Source organism: Thermobia domestica, chromosome 8, assembly GCF_964235325.1.
Source record: "Thermobia domestica chromosome 8, izTheDome1.hap1.1, whole genome shotgun sequence".
NCBI classification, from domain to species: Eukaryota; Metazoa; Arthropoda; class Insecta; order Zygentoma; family Lepismatidae; genus Thermobia; species Thermobia domestica.
In genome coordinates this window covers 206427611-206450686 of record NC_137461.1, presented here as the reverse complement: position 1 = coordinate 206450686, position 23076 = coordinate 206427611, and the positions used below count along the sequence as shown (strand labels likewise).

At 35.3% G+C, this 23076-nt stretch overlaps 1 protein-coding gene across 1 annotated transcript in view; it reads right to left on the bottom strand.

The window, feature by feature from the left end:
- IntS4 (integrator complex subunit 4) overlaps window positions 1-22496 on the bottom strand; it is a 49969-nt gene extending 27473 nt beyond the window's left edge. The window contains exons 1-5 of the mRNA XM_081769404.1: window positions 22338-22496; window positions 17551-17700; window positions 14870-14998; window positions 9816-9962; window positions 3141-3308 (exon numbers count right to left, since the gene is read on the bottom strand). Of these exons, the coding sequence (XP_081625530.1) occupies window positions 3141-3308; window positions 9816-9962; window positions 14870-14998; window positions 17551-17700; window positions 22338-22391 (648 nt within the window). The 5' untranslated portion in view covers window positions 22392-22496. The remainder of the gene's footprint in view (window positions 1-3140; window positions 3309-9815; window positions 9963-14869; window positions 14999-17550; window positions 17701-22337) is intronic.
- Between the last annotated feature and the right edge of the window lie 580 nt (window positions 22497-23076).

Below are 23076 nucleotides of genomic sequence, written 5' to 3'. Positions count from 1 at the left end.
CGTCTCTCAACATTATTGCCCTTTTTATTGACTCCTAATCAGTCACGATCATTTCTTCGTTCCGTTAGAACTCCTGCCTTTACATTGCACACTCATGTTCAAGAAACATTAGCCATGTAGCTTTCTTCAAACAGCTTTATACTCTCATTTGCAACGAAATTAAACCAAACGAATGCCTTAGCTTCTTTAGCTATTTCAAGTTAAACCATTACAATACTTCTGTACAGCAGCAGTAAGTAGCCATAAAAGAGGAGCGACCTTTTTCTTATGACTGTACGTGTTTTTAATGTCACAACTATTAAAACAGATAAACTCAAACAAGAAATCTTTTTTTAGAAACGTAACACCCTTACTAATTTTTGATTTGGAAAACAGAATTTTACTATTTTCAATGTGTTAGTAAGAGTACACATTGTTCAAACTAAATCTATAACACTATCCTTCTTTTCTTAAAAAAATAAACAATGTATTAGAGATCTTTATAATCAAAATTTTATTATCACGAGACTCACATCTTCGTGAGTTAAATCGATTTAAGTCGTGCTGTAGAGAGTTACGTAATTTTTATTATAATTTGATTTTTTATCATAGTATAGGTGCTAACTTGAGGTTCTTATTCACTAACATCACATGTACATTAAAAGAACAAATTTGAAACGTACCAAGAAAGAAAGAAGTTCTTTTAGGTTAGAAAGGAAAAGGCAATACTGAACAACAATGTAATTTGTTTTCTTCACACTGGCAATTTAATCGTTCTACGTGTTTTTATCTTTGTCCCACGCATATTGTTACTTGAAATATACATCATCTTAAAGAGAAACTTGCCTTAAAAAATGATTCAATTATTACTTTGAAACTTCAATATTTCGGCTATAGTTGCCAGCCATAGTCACGAAAAGGTTCAAGATCGGATACATAGGTTGAAAGATGAACTGAAAAGGATATTCTGTGCAGAAATTTTACAAAATATGTGCTGCAGGAAATACAGAAGTCGTTATAATAGACGACGATTGAATTATCTATGCTTCCAATTATCACTTTTCTACACGTATTGTAATTATATACCAATGTAAGTTATACATATTTAAATTTTCTTGGTTTGGATTTATTTTCTTTTTCATCGAAATAGATTCCAATATGATAATTATCTTTCAGTGATGTGTGTAAAATCTTGACATGCAATTATTATGGTTCTCTCTTCTTAAATGTTTGGAGAGACCGACCAGGCTTGTTTTCATCCGTTGTTTTTGTTATTTTTCTTAAGAATGTATGTGTCATTTATTCCGGTTAAATACGAGGGACGTTCCGAAAGTAACTTTCGTAATTTGTTTTGAACAAGAAGATGGTACACGAGATGAAAGAAACAATCGCCATAAGAAACCACACCAGTTGCTAGTTCAACGATGGAAGAAGAGTCAGCGGAAATGAAATGACGCATGCGCAGAGCGCAGAAGAAAAGAGTAGCAGCAGACCGGCGTGTCTGAAGTTTTCGAGTACAAATCACGATGGCAGAGAAACGTGTGCTTACAATGGAAGTACGTGCTGCTATCTTGTATGAATGGGTACGTGGGTCTAGTGTGTCCGTCATCATGAACGCCTACAGACCGTGTATGGTGAAGAGATCATGTCTCGTCAAATGGTTGATCGCTGATGTTTCACGTTCAGTGAAGGAAAGCAGAATGTGGAAGATGAAAGTTGAAGTAGGCGTTCCTCGACATCCACGAATGAAGACAACATTGCTTGAGTATAGAACATGGTGTTAGCGGACAGGCGCATAACAGTGTCAGACGTTGCGTCCACACTGTGTATTGGTCGTGCTTAGGCCCATCACATGCTCGATGATGTGCTGGGTTACCGAAAAGATGTCTGCAAGATGGGTGCCGAGAAAGCTGACCCCGAATGACAAGAGTGCAAGAATGGGAATCAGCCTCGATCACTTGAGAAATGAGTTCCTGTTCAGAATCATCGCAGGCGCACCACTTTACTCCAGAAACCAAGGCCACCTCAATGACGCGGAAGGATCCCAGTTCACCAGTACGGAATTAAAATAATCAAAGTGTCCCCTTCCGCAGGAAAGGTTTTGGGACGTGAAAGGTGTTATTCTACTTGAAGGGATCATCAGTACGGCACGCTACTGCGACATCCTCACCAAACTCATGTCCGCCGTTCGACGAGAGAGACCAGAGCTCTTAAGTAAACGTGTTGTGTCCTTGAACGACAACCCAAAACCATATACAGCGAGGCTTACACAAGATCAGATTCGTCGATTCGGATGGGAAAGATTGGATCATCTACCTACAGCCCCGATCTTGCCCCACATAGGACTTTCAGCTGTTTCCTGCTTTGAAAGCCGCACTTTCGGAACGTAATTTCCAAAACTATGCTGCGATGGAGCAAGCTGTGCGACAATTCCTTGCACCGCTGGGCACCGAGTTTTACCAGAGTGGTTTATTCAAACTAATTGCACGCTACGACGAATGTCTCAATGTCGGTGGCGACTATGTCGAAAAATAGCACAAGCTGTATAGTTCAAGAGGTGCATTTGTGTTTGGCAATAAAGTTTCCATGTGAAAAAAAAATGACGAAACTTATATGTAAAATAATGTTTTTTGAGAAGATAAAATTGTTAGAACTAATTTCATAAATCAACAACTAAAGCATAACAATTTGTATTCAAATTATTTGTCATCAATCATTGTTGTCAATTATATAATTGGTAACGATGTCTCACATAACCATAGCACTATTACAAATTCAACATTATTTTCGCATTTCATTTACACAGTATATTTCCTCAAAGCTTCCCTATACACCACCTCGCTGTTAGTAGATTTAAAGCACCATCTTAATCTTTAGCATGATACCAAAAAAAGTAGCAAAATGTATCGTAATTACATTACCACCAACATGTATAACGTTACGTAACTGTGTACAGAACGCCCGAGATCAAAGTACAAAATATCTATTTCACATACGCAAAACGGAACACTACCAAGTTACCAGAGAAAACTATTGTTCAGTCACTGAACACAAGAGAAGAATACTGAACCAGTGCAAAGTTTAGCTATCTGGAACGAAACAGATTGACTGTGCTACAGATGCTTCCAGTTCGTTTAATTAAATACATACTATCAACTAACCATTGTATTAAAGGCTGCACTTCGTACACGAGGCTCTTGGTTATGGGTGTACTCTCCAATGAGTTGCACTATTCCTTGCACATCACTTGCCTGGCCTTCAACTTGTAACAACTGTCCTATCAGTTCCAAGCATTTACATTTCACTGCGTGACTAGTATCGCCTAAGTTCTAGCAAGAAAATAATAAATTTGTTTTATTTATATAAACTCATTTCACATATAATAAAATTAATGGATAATCTAAGTATTTTATAAAACTACTCTACAGGGAATAAGATTTAAGCGTTTAATATTAAAGAAAAATATCTGAAAACAAACTGCTTAAAATAATTAAGAACTAATTACTCCATGAATACTTGTCTCAAGATTTTACATGTGATGCAAACAACTGAATGAACTTGGCATTTGCACTTTTATCTTTCGTTGTTATCTGTATGTGAGTACATACAATGTTTCAGTTGAAAATCGTCAGCCTTCATTACGGAAAAGATATATATCAGATGTACTCAAATGGCTCTAGCCCTTCTTACAAGGGAGTGAGTGGTTAGATCAAGCCATATGGGCTTCAAAAGGACATCATCACATTCTTATTCCACTTGCTCTATTGTCATTAACTTTCATGACTTATCTACTTTCTTTAGCGTACAGGACACGATCGTTGGAAGGTAAATTCGAGATTTCACTTCAATACGTATCATTTACATGTTTATTACGTACATTGTATTTTAGGTTATCTCAGTTTTTACTTTTTCTATTTTAGCTACTACTAAAATTTGTTAAATTTATTTTTTGTGGTAACGTATTAGAAAAAAAAAAAGATTCTTCTCAGAATACAGCTAATACAGGAGAGTCTAAGCAATTTTTGCTCTTAACTGAACCAAAGGGGACCCATGAGACACCATATACATTGGTCCTTTTGACATAAATTCTTTGGTTTTTAATCAAAATAAATGAATAAGAAGATTAGGCTTCCACTTGCAAAGAAACTGAACTTCCGCTACAGTGTTCCATTTTTTGTTAGTAAATAAATTACAGGAACGTAAAAATCGATCATGAGTTTTTGCACATGTGATTTATACAGAAGTTCCTTACAATACTGGAATGAAACTTACATTAAAATCAAACACCTAATTTCCTTGAAACTTCTGGATGTTACATCAAAGGTTACTGAAGAAGAAAAAAATTTACAGTTCTTAATTTTATTTAGATTTTCTAAATAATGTTTTAATATTTATTTGTATGTATGTCAATATTGTAAAACTCTGTCCCATATAGGTTGTAGGTAGAGCGTTAATAAAAAGAGTGTCCGGAATCGATTCCCACTACCGGCTTTTATTATAAAATTCACTAAAAACAGTATTAAAAAAAAAAAAAAAACCTACAAAGGTAATTTCTCTATGTTTGTAAATTTAGATATAGGTAGTCTTTGATCGAGAGGTCGCAGACAGGATCTCTACAAAGCCCCGTAGCGGGTTACGCAGAATGGCGATAGGGTTCCCCAATGCTCCGTGGCAAGCAGTGAGGAGGTTAGGTGGTCACAGAGCCCCGAAGCAGGCTAAGCCAGGAGAAAGGAAAAGCCAAAGCAGACTAGAGGCTCTAAGCAGACTAGAGGCTTGAGATTAGGTTACTCCTAATGTTCCGAAGCAAACAGTAGGAGGGACTCCAGTGAACTGGAACAGATCCGCTGTCGGCTGCCGAATTTATAGATCCCCAAACGGCGGTGGTGCTGCTGCTCCGAAGTCGTCGTCTGCTTCGTGGGAGGAGCCAGAAGTCCGTCGTCTGCAGGTTGTTAGTGGATCCACGTGGTGTGTAGTATCCTCTCGTAAAACCATGTGGTGGTGTTTATCCATAAGCGTAAAAAATTGTTTGTACACAATACCACGTGGGACATTACAATATAATCTATAATTTTTATTATGAGTAGCTAAATCCTAATTAGTGACGAAATCATTTCAATAATAGAACCAATAAAAATTTAATTTATTTGCTTCACAAACTCTCATAGAATTTCTTTAGCATGGCACTTTGATTTTTAAATATAAACAACTTTCCAAGGAGATGTAACTGTAAATATTGAAAATTATAGTTTCGTTTCGGTCTCTCTCTCGAGGGTTTTTCTTCTTTGGCGTAGAACTTTTATCTAGATCTTCAATATCCTTTAACTGAAGCTTTAGTTGATCATGTTTAAAGGTTTCTTCTTGATTTTTAGGGATCTAAGAGAATTTTAGGTTATTATTTTTATCTACTATTGAAGCTATATACGTTGATTAACTCTTGCGTTGCGAAAATCGACTTTAGTCCACGTCTATTTTCGTTTATACTTCGCTGCGACAGTCACTCATTGTATACGGAACATGTGGTAGTGATAATGCGTTGCTTTCTGCACACGAAAGAAAGAAAGCAAACATTTTACTGTCCAGACTGTCCTGAGAAACCAGCTCTGTGTATTTCACCATGTTTCAGGGAATATCACACTACGAAATATTACAGAAAGCACTGTGAATGTCACTGATTGTAATGTAATGTGGCACACGTATACTTGTTGCCTGAGATACGATATAGCTATGTATAGATTTTATATATTTCAAATATAACGTTTTACCACTAATGTCACACAATATTGTATAATTTTCACTTTGTCAATATGTATTATATATAATTTATTAGAAAATACAATGAATTTGCCATGTTCAGCTGTTTATACAATTTATGTATTTCTAATAGATATTTTGGTGTTTTTACACCATATTTCAAGGAAATATGAAAATTTCCCCTTTTGGCTGCTTAATTGCACTTTTCCCAGGAACCACTCGAAAATTTAATTCCGCAGCGAAAGGTTAATATGATCAAATAAGCTTTTTTTTTTTTTTTTTTTTTTAAAAATCCAACTTCTAATGATACTAAATTTGTCGTCAATAACGAATATGTGACGAATTTTGAAAAAAATTAAATGAAATCTTTGAGTTATGCCGGTTAGGCTAAAGGAGACGGTGATGATGAGAGATGAATGAAATGGTGGAATGAAGAAAGTGGGAGGAAACGGGAAAACTCCCAGAAAACCCACGCATACGGTGTTTGTCCACCACAAAGTTCACTTGGCGGGAGCAGGGTTTGAACCCGGGACCCCAAGCACCAGAGGTGAACGCTCTACCACTGAGCCACCGCGGCCAATAAATTATATATGTGTATTGTGTTATATTCGATATCATTACTGACGAACGATATTTAATTAGTAAATCTAGTTCTATGGGTCATATTAATCAAAATAGTACTATGTACTCTATCGAACTTTTGCTCCTGTAATCCAAATTAAATGAAGATGAATTTATCGGTACCAAGATCTTATCGTAACCTAACCTACCTGGTCTATAACAATTTATTGTGACACTGCTTCTGTGCTATTGATTGGAATTATATTACCTGTATGATGTAAATAAAATTACGAAGAATAAATATAACAAACCACTCTGACCAGAAATGAATATTTGTACTGGTCCAAAAGAAATGATATTATGAAGTCCAATACACTATCGACAACCAATAACACAAATGAAACTACTCCCACAAAAATCTAAAAATTGGACTCGTGTTCCATTTTATACAAAAAGAGCAAGGAAATTAAAACTTGTCTTCTATAGGAAAAATATTAAAACAGTGTTAAGCTCTGTAAAAAAAATGCAGAGAAAGTATTATCTGATTACAAAGAGTAATACTACATTTCCCTTTCATCAGGTGAATTCGAATATGGTGAGACAGATCCATATGACAAAACGCAACACCAAAACCAGAATCAATGAAGAGATTACGGATGAAAAAGCATGAGAGGATAACAAATCACTACTTTGAACAAGTCAGGATTCCACGTCCTTCAAGAAATAAGATGAAGTTATCAATAAATTTTCCCTACAATATAATAAATCGAAGATTGAACTTTACCAAAACATTTAGACACGATATGTTGGCCACGTTGGATAATAAAATTTACATAATAAAAATACGAGTTAGGAACATTGCATATCTATCCGCCAACTTTATAAAACTGTGTTCATCTGTACTACAGCAGTACAACGCAGATTTCAAATCTTCATTGCCACTTCTCTCGAAAATAACCTCAAAGCTCTGATTTTTAGACGAAATTATATTTTACTTACATACAGAGAACAAAGCAATCTAAGACTTCTTTACTGTTGTTTTGCATTCCCATATGTACAACGAAAACATGATTAATTATATATCGTTCAGTAAACTTTATTAGTTGAATATGTATTGTTCTTGAATAACTTACTTTTCTCCTATTTTACCGATGGCGACTGTTCTAACTTGAAAACTAAATGTTCTATTTGGCGCCTCCTTAGTGAATGTGTTTTATCAGTAACTTTTTAGTATGATTTACATGCAGAGCAATTATTTAATCCAATTTACTTCTCCCAGCAGAAAAAAACACGTACTGTACATGCGCATGTACAACATGCGCCTGGAAAACCCTTGAAATTGGAACACTGTTTTATGCCTGATCATGTGCTCATGTTTTTTAAAAACATTGCGTGTTCAGTCCCTGGAAACGGAAAAACACAGGTAAACAAGGTAGAAGTGAACACCTGGTTTGTACCTGGAAAACACATGTTTTGTACCTATAACCGAACGCAATATCTGTGGACTGCATGTTTTGCAAACTGATCTTAACGTGTTTTCTCTTCAACAGCAGCTGATCATCCGCTGAACATTGCATGTAAAAGGAAGACGACCAGTGCTATTCTAGTATTGTTCGAGAGTACTGAACACACATTATATGTTAAAAAAAAAAAAAAAAAAAAAAAAAAAAAAAAAAAAAAAAAAAAAAAAAAAAAAAACACATTATATGTAATGTGCAGAAAATTTTCGTTCAACATTTAAAATACCGGCTGGTCTGGAATGCAAATGTACATGTTTACAATATCGGTGGAGTACAGTGTATGTGTTGGTACCGTTACATACGCAGACACGTTTTCACTAAATACCACGTACTACACATGAACTTACATTCGCTGATCTGCACATGTCTGCAGCCCGCAACATTTTCTTCTGAGCATTGCATGCACATGCGCGTCGCACAGGTACTGATCAGTCAATGTACAGTGCACACATGTGATTTCATGTCAGGACAAGAATTATTACATTCAAAAACAGGCGTTATTTCCCGGATAAGTGCCTGTTTCTGTTCCAAACCATTTACTTTACACGTAACACCTGTAGCACATGAGCAAAACATGCGAAAACAGGCACTGTACATTGCCTGTTTTCTCAAAAGTTTTCATGAGGGCTGTGAAAACGGTTGATTTCGTTTTTCTTTTATGACTGGTTTGAAAGATGTTTCCCTAGGAAAAAGAGTATAACTAAAGATTTTACACGCTTATGGAAATTATCGTTAACAGGAGGATACGGCAGACTTCACCTGAAAAATTCTATTCCCACCACGGCTACCATAAGACAATTAGTTCGAAATTGACAACAACAAGTATTGTGAAGAATGCTAAGTATTAACGGAAGATCTGTCGTATCGATAAACAGTGTAATAAATAGACAACAGTAATATAAACTCCACACGCATCATCCAAAAGAATACGCTGGTCTTATGGAATTAGCATGTGAAGTCGAGCTGAATTTGTTAATACGGTACTGCACACACAACAGCTATTTATTCTGTGTTGCTGGGTGACCAACTTCAAATCACTTAAGAGAAAGAAAGAAGTCATTTTCTTACAAATGAATCGAGACTTTGTAATCACTCTGTACATATTTTGAAAAGCAAACATACTGTACTAGAGCTATACATGTCCGATGTACGTTTCACACTCAAGATGGCGCCTTTGTGCAAGAGTGAAAAGTTCTGAGTGGTCAGAATACTCGTCTTTAATGAATATGTTTCAAAGTATGAACATAGCACATTCTCACTTAGGATACATGGTGTAGCTAGTGGACGTAAACCTAAAATTTATTTTAAAAAATACTATGCGTCATTTGAGAAATAGGAGACAAAACACGTTGCATTTTTCAGACACACCATATACCACACAGAATAAAAACCAATCGTTACTACTATCCTATGAATAAATATAGAAGATAACTCCATACTACTAATGTACCTATGATACGTAATCATTCTACAAAATTAACAACACCATGAACCATTTTAAAATCATATTAAATGATAATTTTAGTTTATCATCCTATGTATGTAACACATCTAAGAGTTGAAAAAGTTAACTTTCAGGTATGGAGGCGTTTTAACCAGTGCATTTATTATCCTACCTCCATTAGAAAATGTTCCTGTCAAAATTTTCACTTCTGCTTTTGAATTACGCTCAACGCTAACGGGCTTAAAGAAGAAGAAGAAAAAGAAATACATACACGCCTTAAAATAGTTTTTCATCAGAATAAGAGTCTCAAAATAGAATAACTGAAGCGTTATTCGAAGGCGTATTTCAAAACAGAATTACGAAACTATGACAGATCGCATGTAAATCAGCAGAGGCCGTAAGTTCGAATTAAAAGTTAAATCGTTAGAAATTTTTGGTGTATGTCTCTTTCCCACTGAGTCCCTTAAGTTATTAGCATACACAGTGTTGAACAGATTATTATTTTAAACTGCATTATCATATAATCTCCAATTTCTTATGTCCTCATATATTCTTCTTACCTTCTTCGCAACACTGATCAATTTGTGATGAATGGGTGCATTATCGCCCATCAACTTCCCTAATGTTAATAATGCTGTTATTCCTTGAGCTAATACTTTATGTGATTCTTCTTTCTTCAGCACTAGAACTATTTCATCAATAATATTCTGTAATGGAAGACAATATATCAATAATGCAGAGAATATACAAATAGAGAAACTACACACAAAGAGGAAAGAATAACACTTTCAGTAATTAGGTATAAACTCTATACTCCTAGGAGCTGCTACCAGACATTATGACAAGAATATTGTCCATATGAAGATTAGCATTTGCATTACATTATCAGGATAGTGCGATCAAGAAAGATCGTACAGAGATAATAAACTGTTTTCTCCTGCGCTAACTTTTAGTTTTAAAAGTTTTAAATTACAAGAGCAGAGTTCAATTTTGTTTTCTATATTTGTTTGTTTATTAAGTTTAGCATCCCTTTTAAGCACTGATGCTATATGAGACGTGGATCTACAGTCTAGCGTCCAATCTGAACCACCATAATGCATTTCAGTTTTAATGCTCTTGCACCAGGAATCGAACGCAGGACAGCCACTAGACCAACGGGAGGAGGGAGGGCAATTTGTTTTCTAATTAGTTGACTATACATATATATATATATATATATATATATGTGTGTGTGTGTGTGTGTGTGTGTGTATGTGTGTGGTGTTCTAAAAATGGCGCCCACGGACAACAGAGCGCTATTATTCAGGTCAAAATAAAGCGAAAATGCTATATAATGATATACCCTCTAGGGCCTCCTTCAGCCGCTATGAGGAATCAAAATTTCACTATGTGGCAACATCGTAGATTAAGTTGGAACCATTAGCTTTGCTCTAGAAATCCATCAAGCGGTTACACCGATTGTTACGCTAATACGTGGTACTAGCGTCAATGTCTATCAACTTTAACTGCCATCTGGAATGAATTGATGTAACTATTTTATGGATTGGTAGATCTTCTCTAAGGTTCTTCATCTACGACGTTGCCATACAGTGAAATTCGTGTCTCCAGTCGAGGACTCGATAGGTATGCAATTATATATATTTTGACTTACTGCGAGGTGGAAGGACCTGGGACACCCCCACTTCACTCAGTTCCTAGAAAACAACATGGAAAGAGAAATAAGAGAATGTAATATTAGGGAATACGACACTACTGTTTCACAGTGGATCGTCCCCGGCAGTGGAGGGAAACACAGCAGGGCCTCCTCGGTCGTCATCAAACGAAACCCCTGCAGGATAGGAACCTGGAATGTGCGATCGCTGTTACAGTGTGGAAAACTGGAAAACCTGAAGAAAGAAATGGAACGCATGAAGATAGATATCTTGAGAATCAGCAAAGTTAGATGACCTGATGGAGGAGACATGTGGAGCAAGGACTTCAGAATGATTTACTCAGGAGCTGTAAACGGTACAGCAGGAGTCGGTTTTGTCTTGAATAAGAAGATAGGACAGAAAGTTATGGGCAGTTGGAAATATAATGAAAGGATAATAATGTTGAAGATAGCACCCGAACCGAGAAATATGACGAAAATCCAAGTATATATGTCTACATCAAGCTACACAGATGAGAAAGTAGAAGGAATCTATGAGCAAATAGAAGTATAAAAGTTGAAAACCAGGACAATTTAATCATCGTGGGTGACTGGAACGCAGTAGTCGGCGAAGGCAAAGAAGAGAATGTAACTGGGAATTTCAGCCTAGGAGAAAGGAATGCGAGAGGCACACGATTAATTGAGTTCTGAAAAAGCCATAATCTGACTGTAACGAACAACCACTAAGAAGAAGATACACATGGACAAGACCAGTAGACAAAGAAATATATCAAATATACTATATATTGGTCCGACAAGCATATAGAAATCAAGTGAAGAACAGTAAGAGTTGCACAGGAGCAGACGTTGACTGAAACCATAATTTAGTTTTGATGAAGAGCGAACTCCGACTAAAGAGGAAACGAGTGGTATCACCAAACAAAAGAAGGAACACAATCAAGCTAAGAAGAGATGAAAACATGAAAAGGGAATTTGCAAATGCGACAGAAAAGAGACGTCTACGGTAGCTTTAGCAGGGGATGACATCGACTCGAAATGGGAAGCCATGAAAGTAGGGATTACAAAAGCTGCCGACGAGCACATAGGAAGAGAAACGAGAACCCAATATAAACCCTGGATAACAGCAGAAATATTGGAAATGATGGAGCAAAGAAGACAGTTCAAAATAACAAACAAAGAAGAGGAATACAGAAGGTGCAGAAATCACATCAACAGAGAAGCAAAGAAGGCCAGAGAAAACTGGATAAATAATTTATGCAAAGAAATTGAGGAAAATATAGTCAAAGGCAATACAGAAATGGCATATAAAAAGGTTAGAAAACAGTTCGGTGAGAAAAAGAAACGCACAGACATTATCATAGACAAGGACGGAACAACGCTAATAGAAGAGGAGCAGATAACAAGACGATGGAAGGAATACATTGAAGAACTCTATGAATGAAGAAGAGATAGAGAAGATGGAAGGAATACATTGAAGAACTCTATGAACGAAGAAGAGATAGAGAAGGAAAAAGACGTCGATGAAAATGAATTAGGACCATCAATTTTACAGTGCGAATTTGACAATGCTTTGGAGAAAATGCAACATGGTAAAGGCCCAGGAATAGATCAAATACCAATGGAAATGATTAAGAATCTCGGAACAGCAACAAAGAAGAAATTATTTAATCTTATTAATGAAATGTACATCTCGGGAAAAATACCACGAGACTTCGAGAAAAGCATATTGGTACCTATCCCGAAGAGAAAATGTGCACGGAAATCAGAAGAACAGAGAACGTTAAGTTTGCTTTCCCGTGCATCAAAAATACTGTGCAAAATTATCACACAATGAATAGAGGGGAAGATCGAAGAACGGTTATCAGAGGACCAGTTTGGATTCAGGAGGAAAAAAGGAACAAGGGAAGCAATACTGAGTCTACGATCGATCATGGAACAGCACATCAGAATGAACAAACCAATTGTGATAGCATTTGTAGATATAGAGAAAGCTTTGACAACGTAGATTGGAATATCATGTTCAGAGCGTTGAAGAATCTGAAAGTAGATAAGTAAATTACAGAGACAGAAGAATAATATACCAACTTTATAGGAACCAGACAGCTGTTACAGGAAGAGATCAGAAGGAAGCAAAAGTAAGTAAAGGAGTGAGGCAAGGATGTGGACTTTCATCTCTCCTGTTCAACGTCTATATAGAGGAGGCTATGAAAGAATTCTTGGATAAAAACGAGAAAGGCGTAAAAGTAAATGGTCACGTTTTCAGCTCAATAAGGTTTGCGGATGACATAGCATTGATAGCGGAGATGAGGACATGCAGGAAGCACTTTCAAATTTGAACTACCAACTGGAAAAAACATGCAAAATGAAGATAAATAAGAAGAAAACGAAAGTGATAAAGTGCACAAGAGCAGGACAGGAAGAGGCAAACGTATGGCTAGATGGAGAGAAAATCGATGACGTTAAGATCTTCCCCTATTTCGGAAGTCTAATATCCTCGGGCGGAAGAAATGAAAAAGACACAAGTTCCAGAATAGAACAGACTAAACAAGCATTCAATACGAAAAGAGGACTACTAACATCATGATATGTGTTACTAGACGTTCGTAAATGATTTATTAAGGCACTGGTATGGAGCGTGGCGCTGTACGGATCAGAGACGTGGACATTGAGAAAAGCTGAAATATCCAAGCTAGAAGCATTTGAAATGTGGTGGTGGCGCAGAATGCTGCGCATATTATGGACCGAAAGGAAAAAGAATGAAGACATACTAAAGGAAGCTAATGAAAGACGACAGATCATAAAGATAATAGGAAAAAGAAAAAAACAGTATGCTTGGCCATCTTATTCGGCACTCCGATTGGATCACTGTGCTGATAGAAGGAAAGACAGAAGTAAAACCAGGAAGAGGAAGACAAAGGATAGAATATCTAGATGCAGTTACGAAGAAGAGGCCTTATCGAAGTATAAAACAGCTCTCCCAAGCAAGAGAAAAGTTTTAATATTTCCATGTTGTTCACTAACCTATGGTTGAGGTGAACAAGAAGTCCATAAGTGTCATTTTTAGAATACCCGATACATATATATATACATACATACACACACACACACACACACACATATATATATATATATATATATATATATATATATATCAGATCAAAGTTAGAAACGAATTGACAGTTCAGAATCACGTGGAAATTTGTGTTGAGAAGCTAAGCTATGTCACTGGTTAATTAAGGTTATCAAGAGAGGTACTAAGGTCGAGGTACTTCTATACTTTAAAAATCAGAAATATAGCTTTTTTTTAAAAATAATAATACGCATTTAACTTGAAATTTCGTAACAAATATATATTAAAAGATTCAGGAAAATCTATATTAATCGATAAATTACTTCGAAATCTATATTCCTTTTAGTTTCTAAGTAGATGTATATAAATTAAAATATTGTTGTTCCAAGTAAAACGAATACAGTGAGTGCTGGTAATCAGAATATCAATTTCTCTCTCTCCTCCGAAAAGAAAAACTGCTCTAAGAAACTTAAAAAGAACTATTTTATCTTTCAACCGTGATGGCAAACAAAGATGGTGCAGGTATTTAACACCGTTAATAGTGTATTTATTACATACCCATTAAAATATTTTAATTCCTAACTTAACTTATCCTTAAGTAACATCTTATATAGAACTAAATACAATAACTACATTCAGTTTAGAGAAGAGACCGACAGAAGTAAAATTTCTATCCTGATACACACTGCTTAACTAATACCAAAGTTTTTTGGGCGTTGCTTTAAAAAAAATTAAAAATTGAAGATGGATATACTAAGAAATCACCAGCGTCATTTGAATCTTCCCAACAACACTATGTGTCCTAGACTTTAGAATAGTGAAAGTCCTTAGTTGCGTTTACGTATCACCAACAGTTGTAACGTTATACAACACAATATGAAGATGCAACTTACTTGAACATCTGTACCCGATTGACTTCCAATGTCTGCAAAAATGGAAAGAATTTTTGCTCTCACAGCAGCTTCTCGTTCCTGTTGGAAATGCTCCGACAGTTTCTTAACGATTTCCGTTGCATCTTCGTCCTATTATACGAAAAAATCAGAAAGAAAATTGACGTATTAATTTTATTAATGAAATATCCCTGAACGTATTCGGATTATGAGTACTACAAGACTTGTTAAAATGAATCAAAACGATAGGTTTTACACTTAACTTACGTAATACAGTGTTATTTTGATTTTCTATAACACACAAGTTTTAGTACCAATTTTATATCACTGAAAAGGAAATTAAATTATTTCAGTTTTACGTGTAGGCTAAAGGAGACGGCGATGATGAGAATTCCATGAAATGGTGGAATGAAAAAAGGAGGAAACGGGAGGACCCGACAAAACCCACTGATTGTATAGAATACAACAGTGCAAAACGACTGTGTGCGTCACACATGAAGACGGGCAAAAGCCTTCATTTACTTACTAAAATTACTTTTATGTTTACTTGTGTTTACATTCCCAGAAAGAAAGAAAGAAAAAAAAAAGTAGATGTTCAGTGCATGGAGTAATCAGTAGTGCGTCATAATCCTGAAAAGAACATAAACTGTGTTACCATCATCGACTGTCTTCACCACGGCCAAAGCTAATAGGGGACTTGCTAATATTACTTTCAGATGATATGGTAGCATCTTTACAATGTTGTACATATCTAGGAAAAATTCATTTGCATAAAGTGTACATTCATATTTCAAGAACTTATTCACCACCATTGCAGTAACAAGACTTTCATCTGTGTAAATCAATCTTTCTTGGAAGCTGCAGAGGAATCTTGGTAACATTATACGCTGTATGCCACCCCAAGAAGCAGTTTTGTGTGTGTGTGTTAGTGAAGGTTAATGTGGAGATTAGACAATAGAACGGAATTTGGCTGAACAAGGATCACCTACTCAGTAATTATAATTTTCTCAATAACGGAAATTTCAGTTGAAGGCCTGAGGACACTTCAAGAATGAAGACGTCATGTCAACGTCATTTTAAAGTGTGCATATGCAATTTATTTATTTATTTCTGTATGTGTTCGTGAGTAATACAAATATCAGAGTCCATATAAACAAGTGATGTGTATGGCGCATTTAGTCATGTGTGTTCACTTGAAAAAATATATATGATTGTAACTCCAGGAAAAGTAGATTAAGTTCATATTTTTTTTTAATTCTTTCAAAAAGCTGTTTGGTAAGTACAGTATATCAATATATATACTAGATTTCTGTATGTCTCTCTCTCTATCAGGATGAGCAGTGTGATTTTCTTCCGGGAATCAAAGTAATTACCAACATAACAACTGTTTGATGGTAGAACATTTCTAAATATGGAGATGGTGGGCAGTATTAGGCCATAAACTGATATATTTAGGAGTCCCTAATGGAGCATGTGGCGATAAAGAAAGATCTTACGAAAAAGAGAGTCAGCATATGCAAAGGACTATCTTAGTTATTTAAAGCTTCTATTAGCATTTAACAGTTATTAACTTAACATAAAATTTGTACAAATAAATTTTTAATTAACTTTCTGGATATTTAAACATATTCCTCTAAATCAAAAATTAAGAATTCCCTAAGCGTATCTTACTCCCACTTCTCACAAATATTGTGGCATTGTCATGGGTAGAGCAAGTGTGCGCTACACAGCAGTCTATTCTCTAAACACCCACATTTTTTTCACTCTTGATGTCGGTGCTTCGTTTTGTTTCGAACAATGTCTTTTCTAAATATGAGTACAAAGCTTTTATAAGCAAGCTCACTGACCATTACTTTTAAAGTAAGACAGTACATCCACAGACAAAAAAGCATTTTCCTTTCAATGAAATTATTTTCTTCTGTAATTTTGAACCGAAAATCTGAGTCAAAGACTAGTGACAACTGGAATCCATTTCTGTTTATACGTATGCAATGTTCATATATACGTAGACAACTTTATTCCCAGATAGACACTATAGCTAATGCAGATACTGTTCGATTATTTTCCTGATTCAAAGCATACTGGCTGCATCGAAAACATTTGCCACTCTTCAGTTTGAGATTTCCAGAAGTTACCAAATATCAGTGAATCTCTATGTACGTTCTACTGCACTTCAAACAGTTATTTTATATATATATATATAAACTTTAAACAAATTTTGAATATGGTTGTAAGTGGTGTCCATTCTCTAGAATGTTGCGCATACTCTCGTATATGGAAATAAAAAAGAAAATTGTAAATACTTTCTTCTTAATACGTTTCTTAGTATTTTCACATAATACATTATTGTTACAGAACAGTAACATGTAAAGAGACAAAATATATGTAAGGGATATATTTATGTTTATCTCGAGAAGTACTTTTCTGTCCAAATGTATTCAAGAAAAACATACATCAAATGGAACATTAAGACTTGTATGATGTGTTCATGATGATTCATAAACAGGAAGGGAATGAAAATCTATAAAAAATTACGGTACCTTATGTTACTTTTTTTTAATTTCTATAATATTTTCAGTGTCTTTTCCAGATTCTATTAGTTGCTATGCACAAGGTCAAACAGAGTAAAAATCACGACACAGTAGTAAAATTAAATAATAAAATAATATAACAACAACACAAACCTGGAACTGAAGTGACTCTGAAATCCGTATTAAAACATGAAGAGCCTCGTTGCTATCCTTACATTTCTCTAAAAGACCAATATATGCTGCTGCTGAACTTCCACTCCATGGCTTCTTTACAATTCTAAGCTTTTTCGGTTTTGGTAGCTCCTGTAAAAAGGAAAACTTACTATACTGATCAAGCAAATAAACAGAAAGGAACACAAAATATAAATACGCAATTCTCGCATCAATTGCGCTGCTTCTTAGTGCAAAAAATCATACTACTGATTGCTGTAAATGGAAATAAGGCAGTAAGAATGATTGATGGATATAGAACATTATTACCAGTTGTAAATGATAGATAACATTGTAATCCTCTGAGTTATAAATGGAAATATGATAGAAGAATTATTGATTGAGAGACTTATCAATGCTTCAACATCACAAAATTTTTTATTTGCACCATAAATTTTTTATGAAATTTCGTAAAGTTTATTTTGGGGGACGAGAAAGTGACTTTTAACTAGGTTTCGACCTCGGAAAACTCATGTACTAGCGTCTGTAGAAAAAGAAGAAAATATTTTTTCGCTGCCTAAATACTAGATTAGAAACGGACCAAAATGATTTTATGAAGGATTTAACGATCATGCAACTAGTAAAAATTCTCAACGTTTACACAAATTTCTAATTATGCTTTCTATAGTAATCTGGGAATGCTGAATTCAATGAAACTGTTTTTAAACATACTCATCCATGGAGTCACAGGAATAAGATCTCGAAGTATGGACCTTAGAAATACCGCATATGTCAATGGTAAAAGTGCTTACGCTTGTATATATTTTTAATTGTACTTTTTATACAAATTTGAGGATGTTGAATCTAACGGAACTATTTTTAAACATATGCGTCCATACGGTTCCTAGAAAAGTGATGTCATCTGTGAAATATAAATAAATATACCCCAACTTTGGAGGAAATCTCAATAGGAAAACAGTAACTTTTCTTGGAACTGAATAAATTTGTCGTTTCCAACCCTGACTATTTTCATCTTTAAGCAAACATATTCATGGGTGTTTTGTTCAAACTCGATGATTGGGCTAAAGATTTTCATATAGTAGGATTTGTATTTGGCTGCTAGAAGATGGATTTGCTCTTTCTTAACTTTGAGAGAATTGATTAGAACTTAAGAAAAACAATTTAGTCACTATGAACGTACAAATGCGACATTTGCTATCTATAGACTTTCTGTTTGACAAAATATGAGTCGATTCACTTACACGAATGTAATAATTACCTGTGATAACAGAAAGTGCAGAATTCCAGTAAATCTCCAAATGTAACTCTTGAACCTGCAGAATGTAAGGCATGAGACTTGGTATTGTATATCTTGGCTTTTTGATTCAGAATACGATTTCTTCACTTACAGGACCGCCTTTGATATGAATGACACAGGAAACAACTGAAAATACCGACGCAAATCCGAATGACTCAAACTCATCATCATAAGGATTTTTTTTTTTTTTTTTTTTTGTAGCAAGCATTCCACTGATATATTTATTGAAAACTGATATATTTATTAGGAATATTGGAAACAAGATTTAATACGAGGGCTACCAGTAAAGTTTTTGCGAACTACTACGACTAATAATAGCGTTAATCTTCCGTTGGTTCAAAATTAGGAAAAGGAGACCATTTTATATTTAAATTATACCGTACTTGATTGTTTTTCAAATCTTATTTTTTTATTTTTTAATGCAGTTTGAAGAAGTGGTATCGTGTGAGAAATACAAATTTCTCATGAACATTTCTGGGCAATAATTTTTTTTTTTAAATATTTAATCGTCGGAACCGGTACGTATCATTGGCTACTTTAGTTTCAGCCATGATTGTTGGCTCGAAACATTGCGATTTTAGTGGCGCGGAGCGGGCAGAGTAGGCGTGGTGAAACTGTATGAGCAGATCCTCAATTTTATAACATCCTTGACACCATCGGTAGAAATTAAGGTGCAGATTTACTGTACGGATTCACCAATTTGTAGAATTTACAGAAGAAATTTGGGGTTAACTACTGTATTGCCGGACCAATTTTAGGAAATTTACCAGGTCAACTGGAGAATTTATTTAAGTTTATGAGGAAAAGTGAGTGAAAGTCAGGTAAGGGGAATAGTAAAAGTTCAGAAAGTGGTTGTGTTGTTTTTGATGTTGTAGTGGCACTGTATATGGCGGCGGATGAACTATTTCGCGGAGAGGTACACTTGTTTTACTATACAGATCCATAAATTGTAAAATGTACAGAAAAATTTGGGCAAGTCTTTAATTTGCCCATTTCATGTTGAGAACAGAACCCAACCAACCCCTGCGAGACTTCTAACCCATTCCTCCTTCTCCTACTACTACTACCCCTATTCCTACTTATACTATGGATCTGTATAGTAAAACTGCACACCTAAAAACATAATCTAACATAACTTAATGTAATCCAACCAAATATAACCGAATACAGTATATTTTGGTGCATTTTTTTCGATTTTCAAATTGGTCCGGCGATACAGCAGTAACGCCAAAATTTGTAATAATATTTTCATAGACTAGTATGTAAATAATCTAAATATGTTGTGTTCTTACCTGTGAAATTCGTATCTACTTAAACATACATTAATGAAAGTCAAACCTGTTGTGCGTGGATTCGCTTATAAGGTAGCTAGGAACCACAGTACACGAAGTCAATTAGGCTATCTGAACTAAATAACTCTTGACGCGCAACTAGAAGTGTCCGAGAATTAAAGGATCCACATAATTTTGAAATTTACGCCAGTAACGTGTTATGTTACTTTGGAACACAAACATGGAAACAATGAAAACATCGGGATATAACCTGTAACGTGTTTAGTAACGCTCAATACCTTAGTTCAACATGTAAGGCAGGGTTGGCAAAAAACATGGTTTTTATTGAAAAAGCAAAAAGCGTTTTTTTTTTTTTTTTGTTTTTTGTTTAAACCCGGTTTTTTGGGTTTAAATAATTTACTCTATGTATTTATATTAGATATGGACAGAAATTAGTTTGTTTCGCCGTGGTGTTATTATGCAACAACAAGGTTATACTGGAAGGGGTCACATAAGCTTAAAGCGGAATACAAACCACTTCTCGGCTTCATTCAAGAAAAATTGTCCGTCGACACGAAACCGGGACTAATTGGTCACAAATGCGATTGCGACTCACTCACGAAGGACTCCTGATAAAAATACATTGTACTGATCTTTACATAGGCCTAGTTGTTACATAGGCAAGTGATATTTCAAAAGGACAAAAAGATAAACAGTTACACAAGTAAAAATATTATACAATTATATATAAATCGGGAAACTCTCGTCTTAGCCATTGGGAAAATCCTGATATTACTTTAAGTGTTAAAATTTTAAGGTCAACGTATCATAATCACTATGCTAAAACTGAGGTATTAAATTACAAATTTGGTATGTAGATATCATTCAATAAAATTAAGTCAAATCCAAGCTGCTGATGGAAGCTGCGTAGGCAGTTGATAAATTTTGCCAATTTCTATCAATATATTTAAGCAACCTTGGCTTCTTTATAAAACAACAGGCATTCAGGCAAGTAGAAATATATAATTTGGTTTCGTTTCGTATGCTTAGGCTTAACATCCTTATGAAATACCACGGTTATTACGGAGAAGACTTTCCTTTAAAGGGACACCTCGAATCGCTAATTGGTTTCCACTTGAAATATGGGTTGTGGTTCGACCGAGAATTGAACACGGGACCCCTTGCTTAAAAGGTGAAAAGTACATAAACGTAATGCAGATGGTTTCATATGTGGAGACTCACCATGAAGTTCACACGATTTAAAGCATTTTTCACGCTTTTTTTGTTTGGTTTAAACCAGTTGGTTTCTTTTGGCAAGGTTCTAGATTACTGGTCCCCCTTCCCATTGAGCAGTAATAAAGACAGAAAACAACGTGCCCTGCGGGGTTCTAACCCGCCTTCACTCGCTAACGCTCGCTCGGCAATACCGTGTAAATTAAATGCATAAACTTCTTTACAGAAAGAAACCAAACCGGCTACTAACCTACATGGGGGATCAGTAATCTAGAACACTCCCGTTTTTTTTTTTTTTTTTTTGAGAAAAAAAATCCAGCTGGTTTAAACCAGCCAACCCTGATGTAAGGTAATTAATTTTATGCCATACACAGAATTGCGATCCTCGTTTATGTCTCTACCCCCTTCACTGACGCGCCTGCACCTTCCAGACGCACCTCCCCTACTGCACTCCTGCACTGACTCGGTTAGATAGTATTCATGCTTTTAAAGTGGCTCTATATATCGATGCGCACTTGGAGCGTGTACTACAAAGTTTATCCCAGTTCTGGATAAACTCAAAAAATTTTGGGTCCATGTTCCGTTAAGGGGGTCGAAAACTAACCTAACCTAACTTAATTGGCCTTCCAACTCCAAAAATATACATAAACCTCTCCTCTCCGTAGTTTTCATCATTTTCAAAAATTTAGGTTACTACTTACCAAATCGTACCTAAAACTATCAAAACCTGTTTAGTCTCTTATGGTTTAAGCAACAAAAAAGATGCTATTTTCCTGGAAAAGCCAGTGATCAGGCAGAATGAGTTGCATTTAGCCTAAATTGAAATGGTGTCCGCTACTATACCAATCATAGGAGAAATAAATGACGGAATTGAGTAACCTGAAACATTGAAATTCAATTTCATTTCTGTAGAAATCATTATTCACATTTGTCAAAAGATAATTTCTTATATTATAGTAACTGTTTACCTGAATTACATGACTATACTCAGCAAGAGCTCGTTTCTTCAGTAAAGCTGCCATTTATTTTGAAAATTAGAATCGCTTTAAAACATAAATACAAATTTCATTTTGGTTTCGGTATTTGCATCTTCTTTGTTTTATCCTCTTTCCCAATGTTGACAGGCAATGTTGCCACCGTCCTATCTCTGGAGTGGGCTTGGCAGGATGGCGCTGCTGTTGTGTTTACATCAGTTTCTTGGCAAGCGCGTGGGACAGGGGAGCGGAGTGTTTCACTTTGCAGTGTATCCAACGGTTTTTTAAAGTTGCAGTTTAGATGTTATGCATAGTCTAATCTTTTTACGCTTAATAAAAAACGCCGTAACTTATGTATGCATTGTAGTGAACCATTCCTGAAGTAATGCAGATGTATTGTGAATAGTGGTTTATGAATGGAAATTACCAATTTCAGAACAACATAGCACAGTTGACAATTCAGTGAGCTTCTACCGTGTATTAAGCAGATTGTATAAAAATAGATTATGTTTTATTCGATTTCATTATAAAACAGTAGCAGTAAAACGCAGGAATGAAATGTCAGTGACTAAAAGATTAATTTTGGGCTGATAGCTTAGAGTTTTGCGCAATATCTTGTAACTGTAGGTTTAAATCAAATTAAGGTTAAGGCTCATGATGCTGCTGTTTAAGTGTATGTTTATCGATTGACAAATAAATTATTTTTTCGAGTTTTAGCCAGGGAGGAATCTCG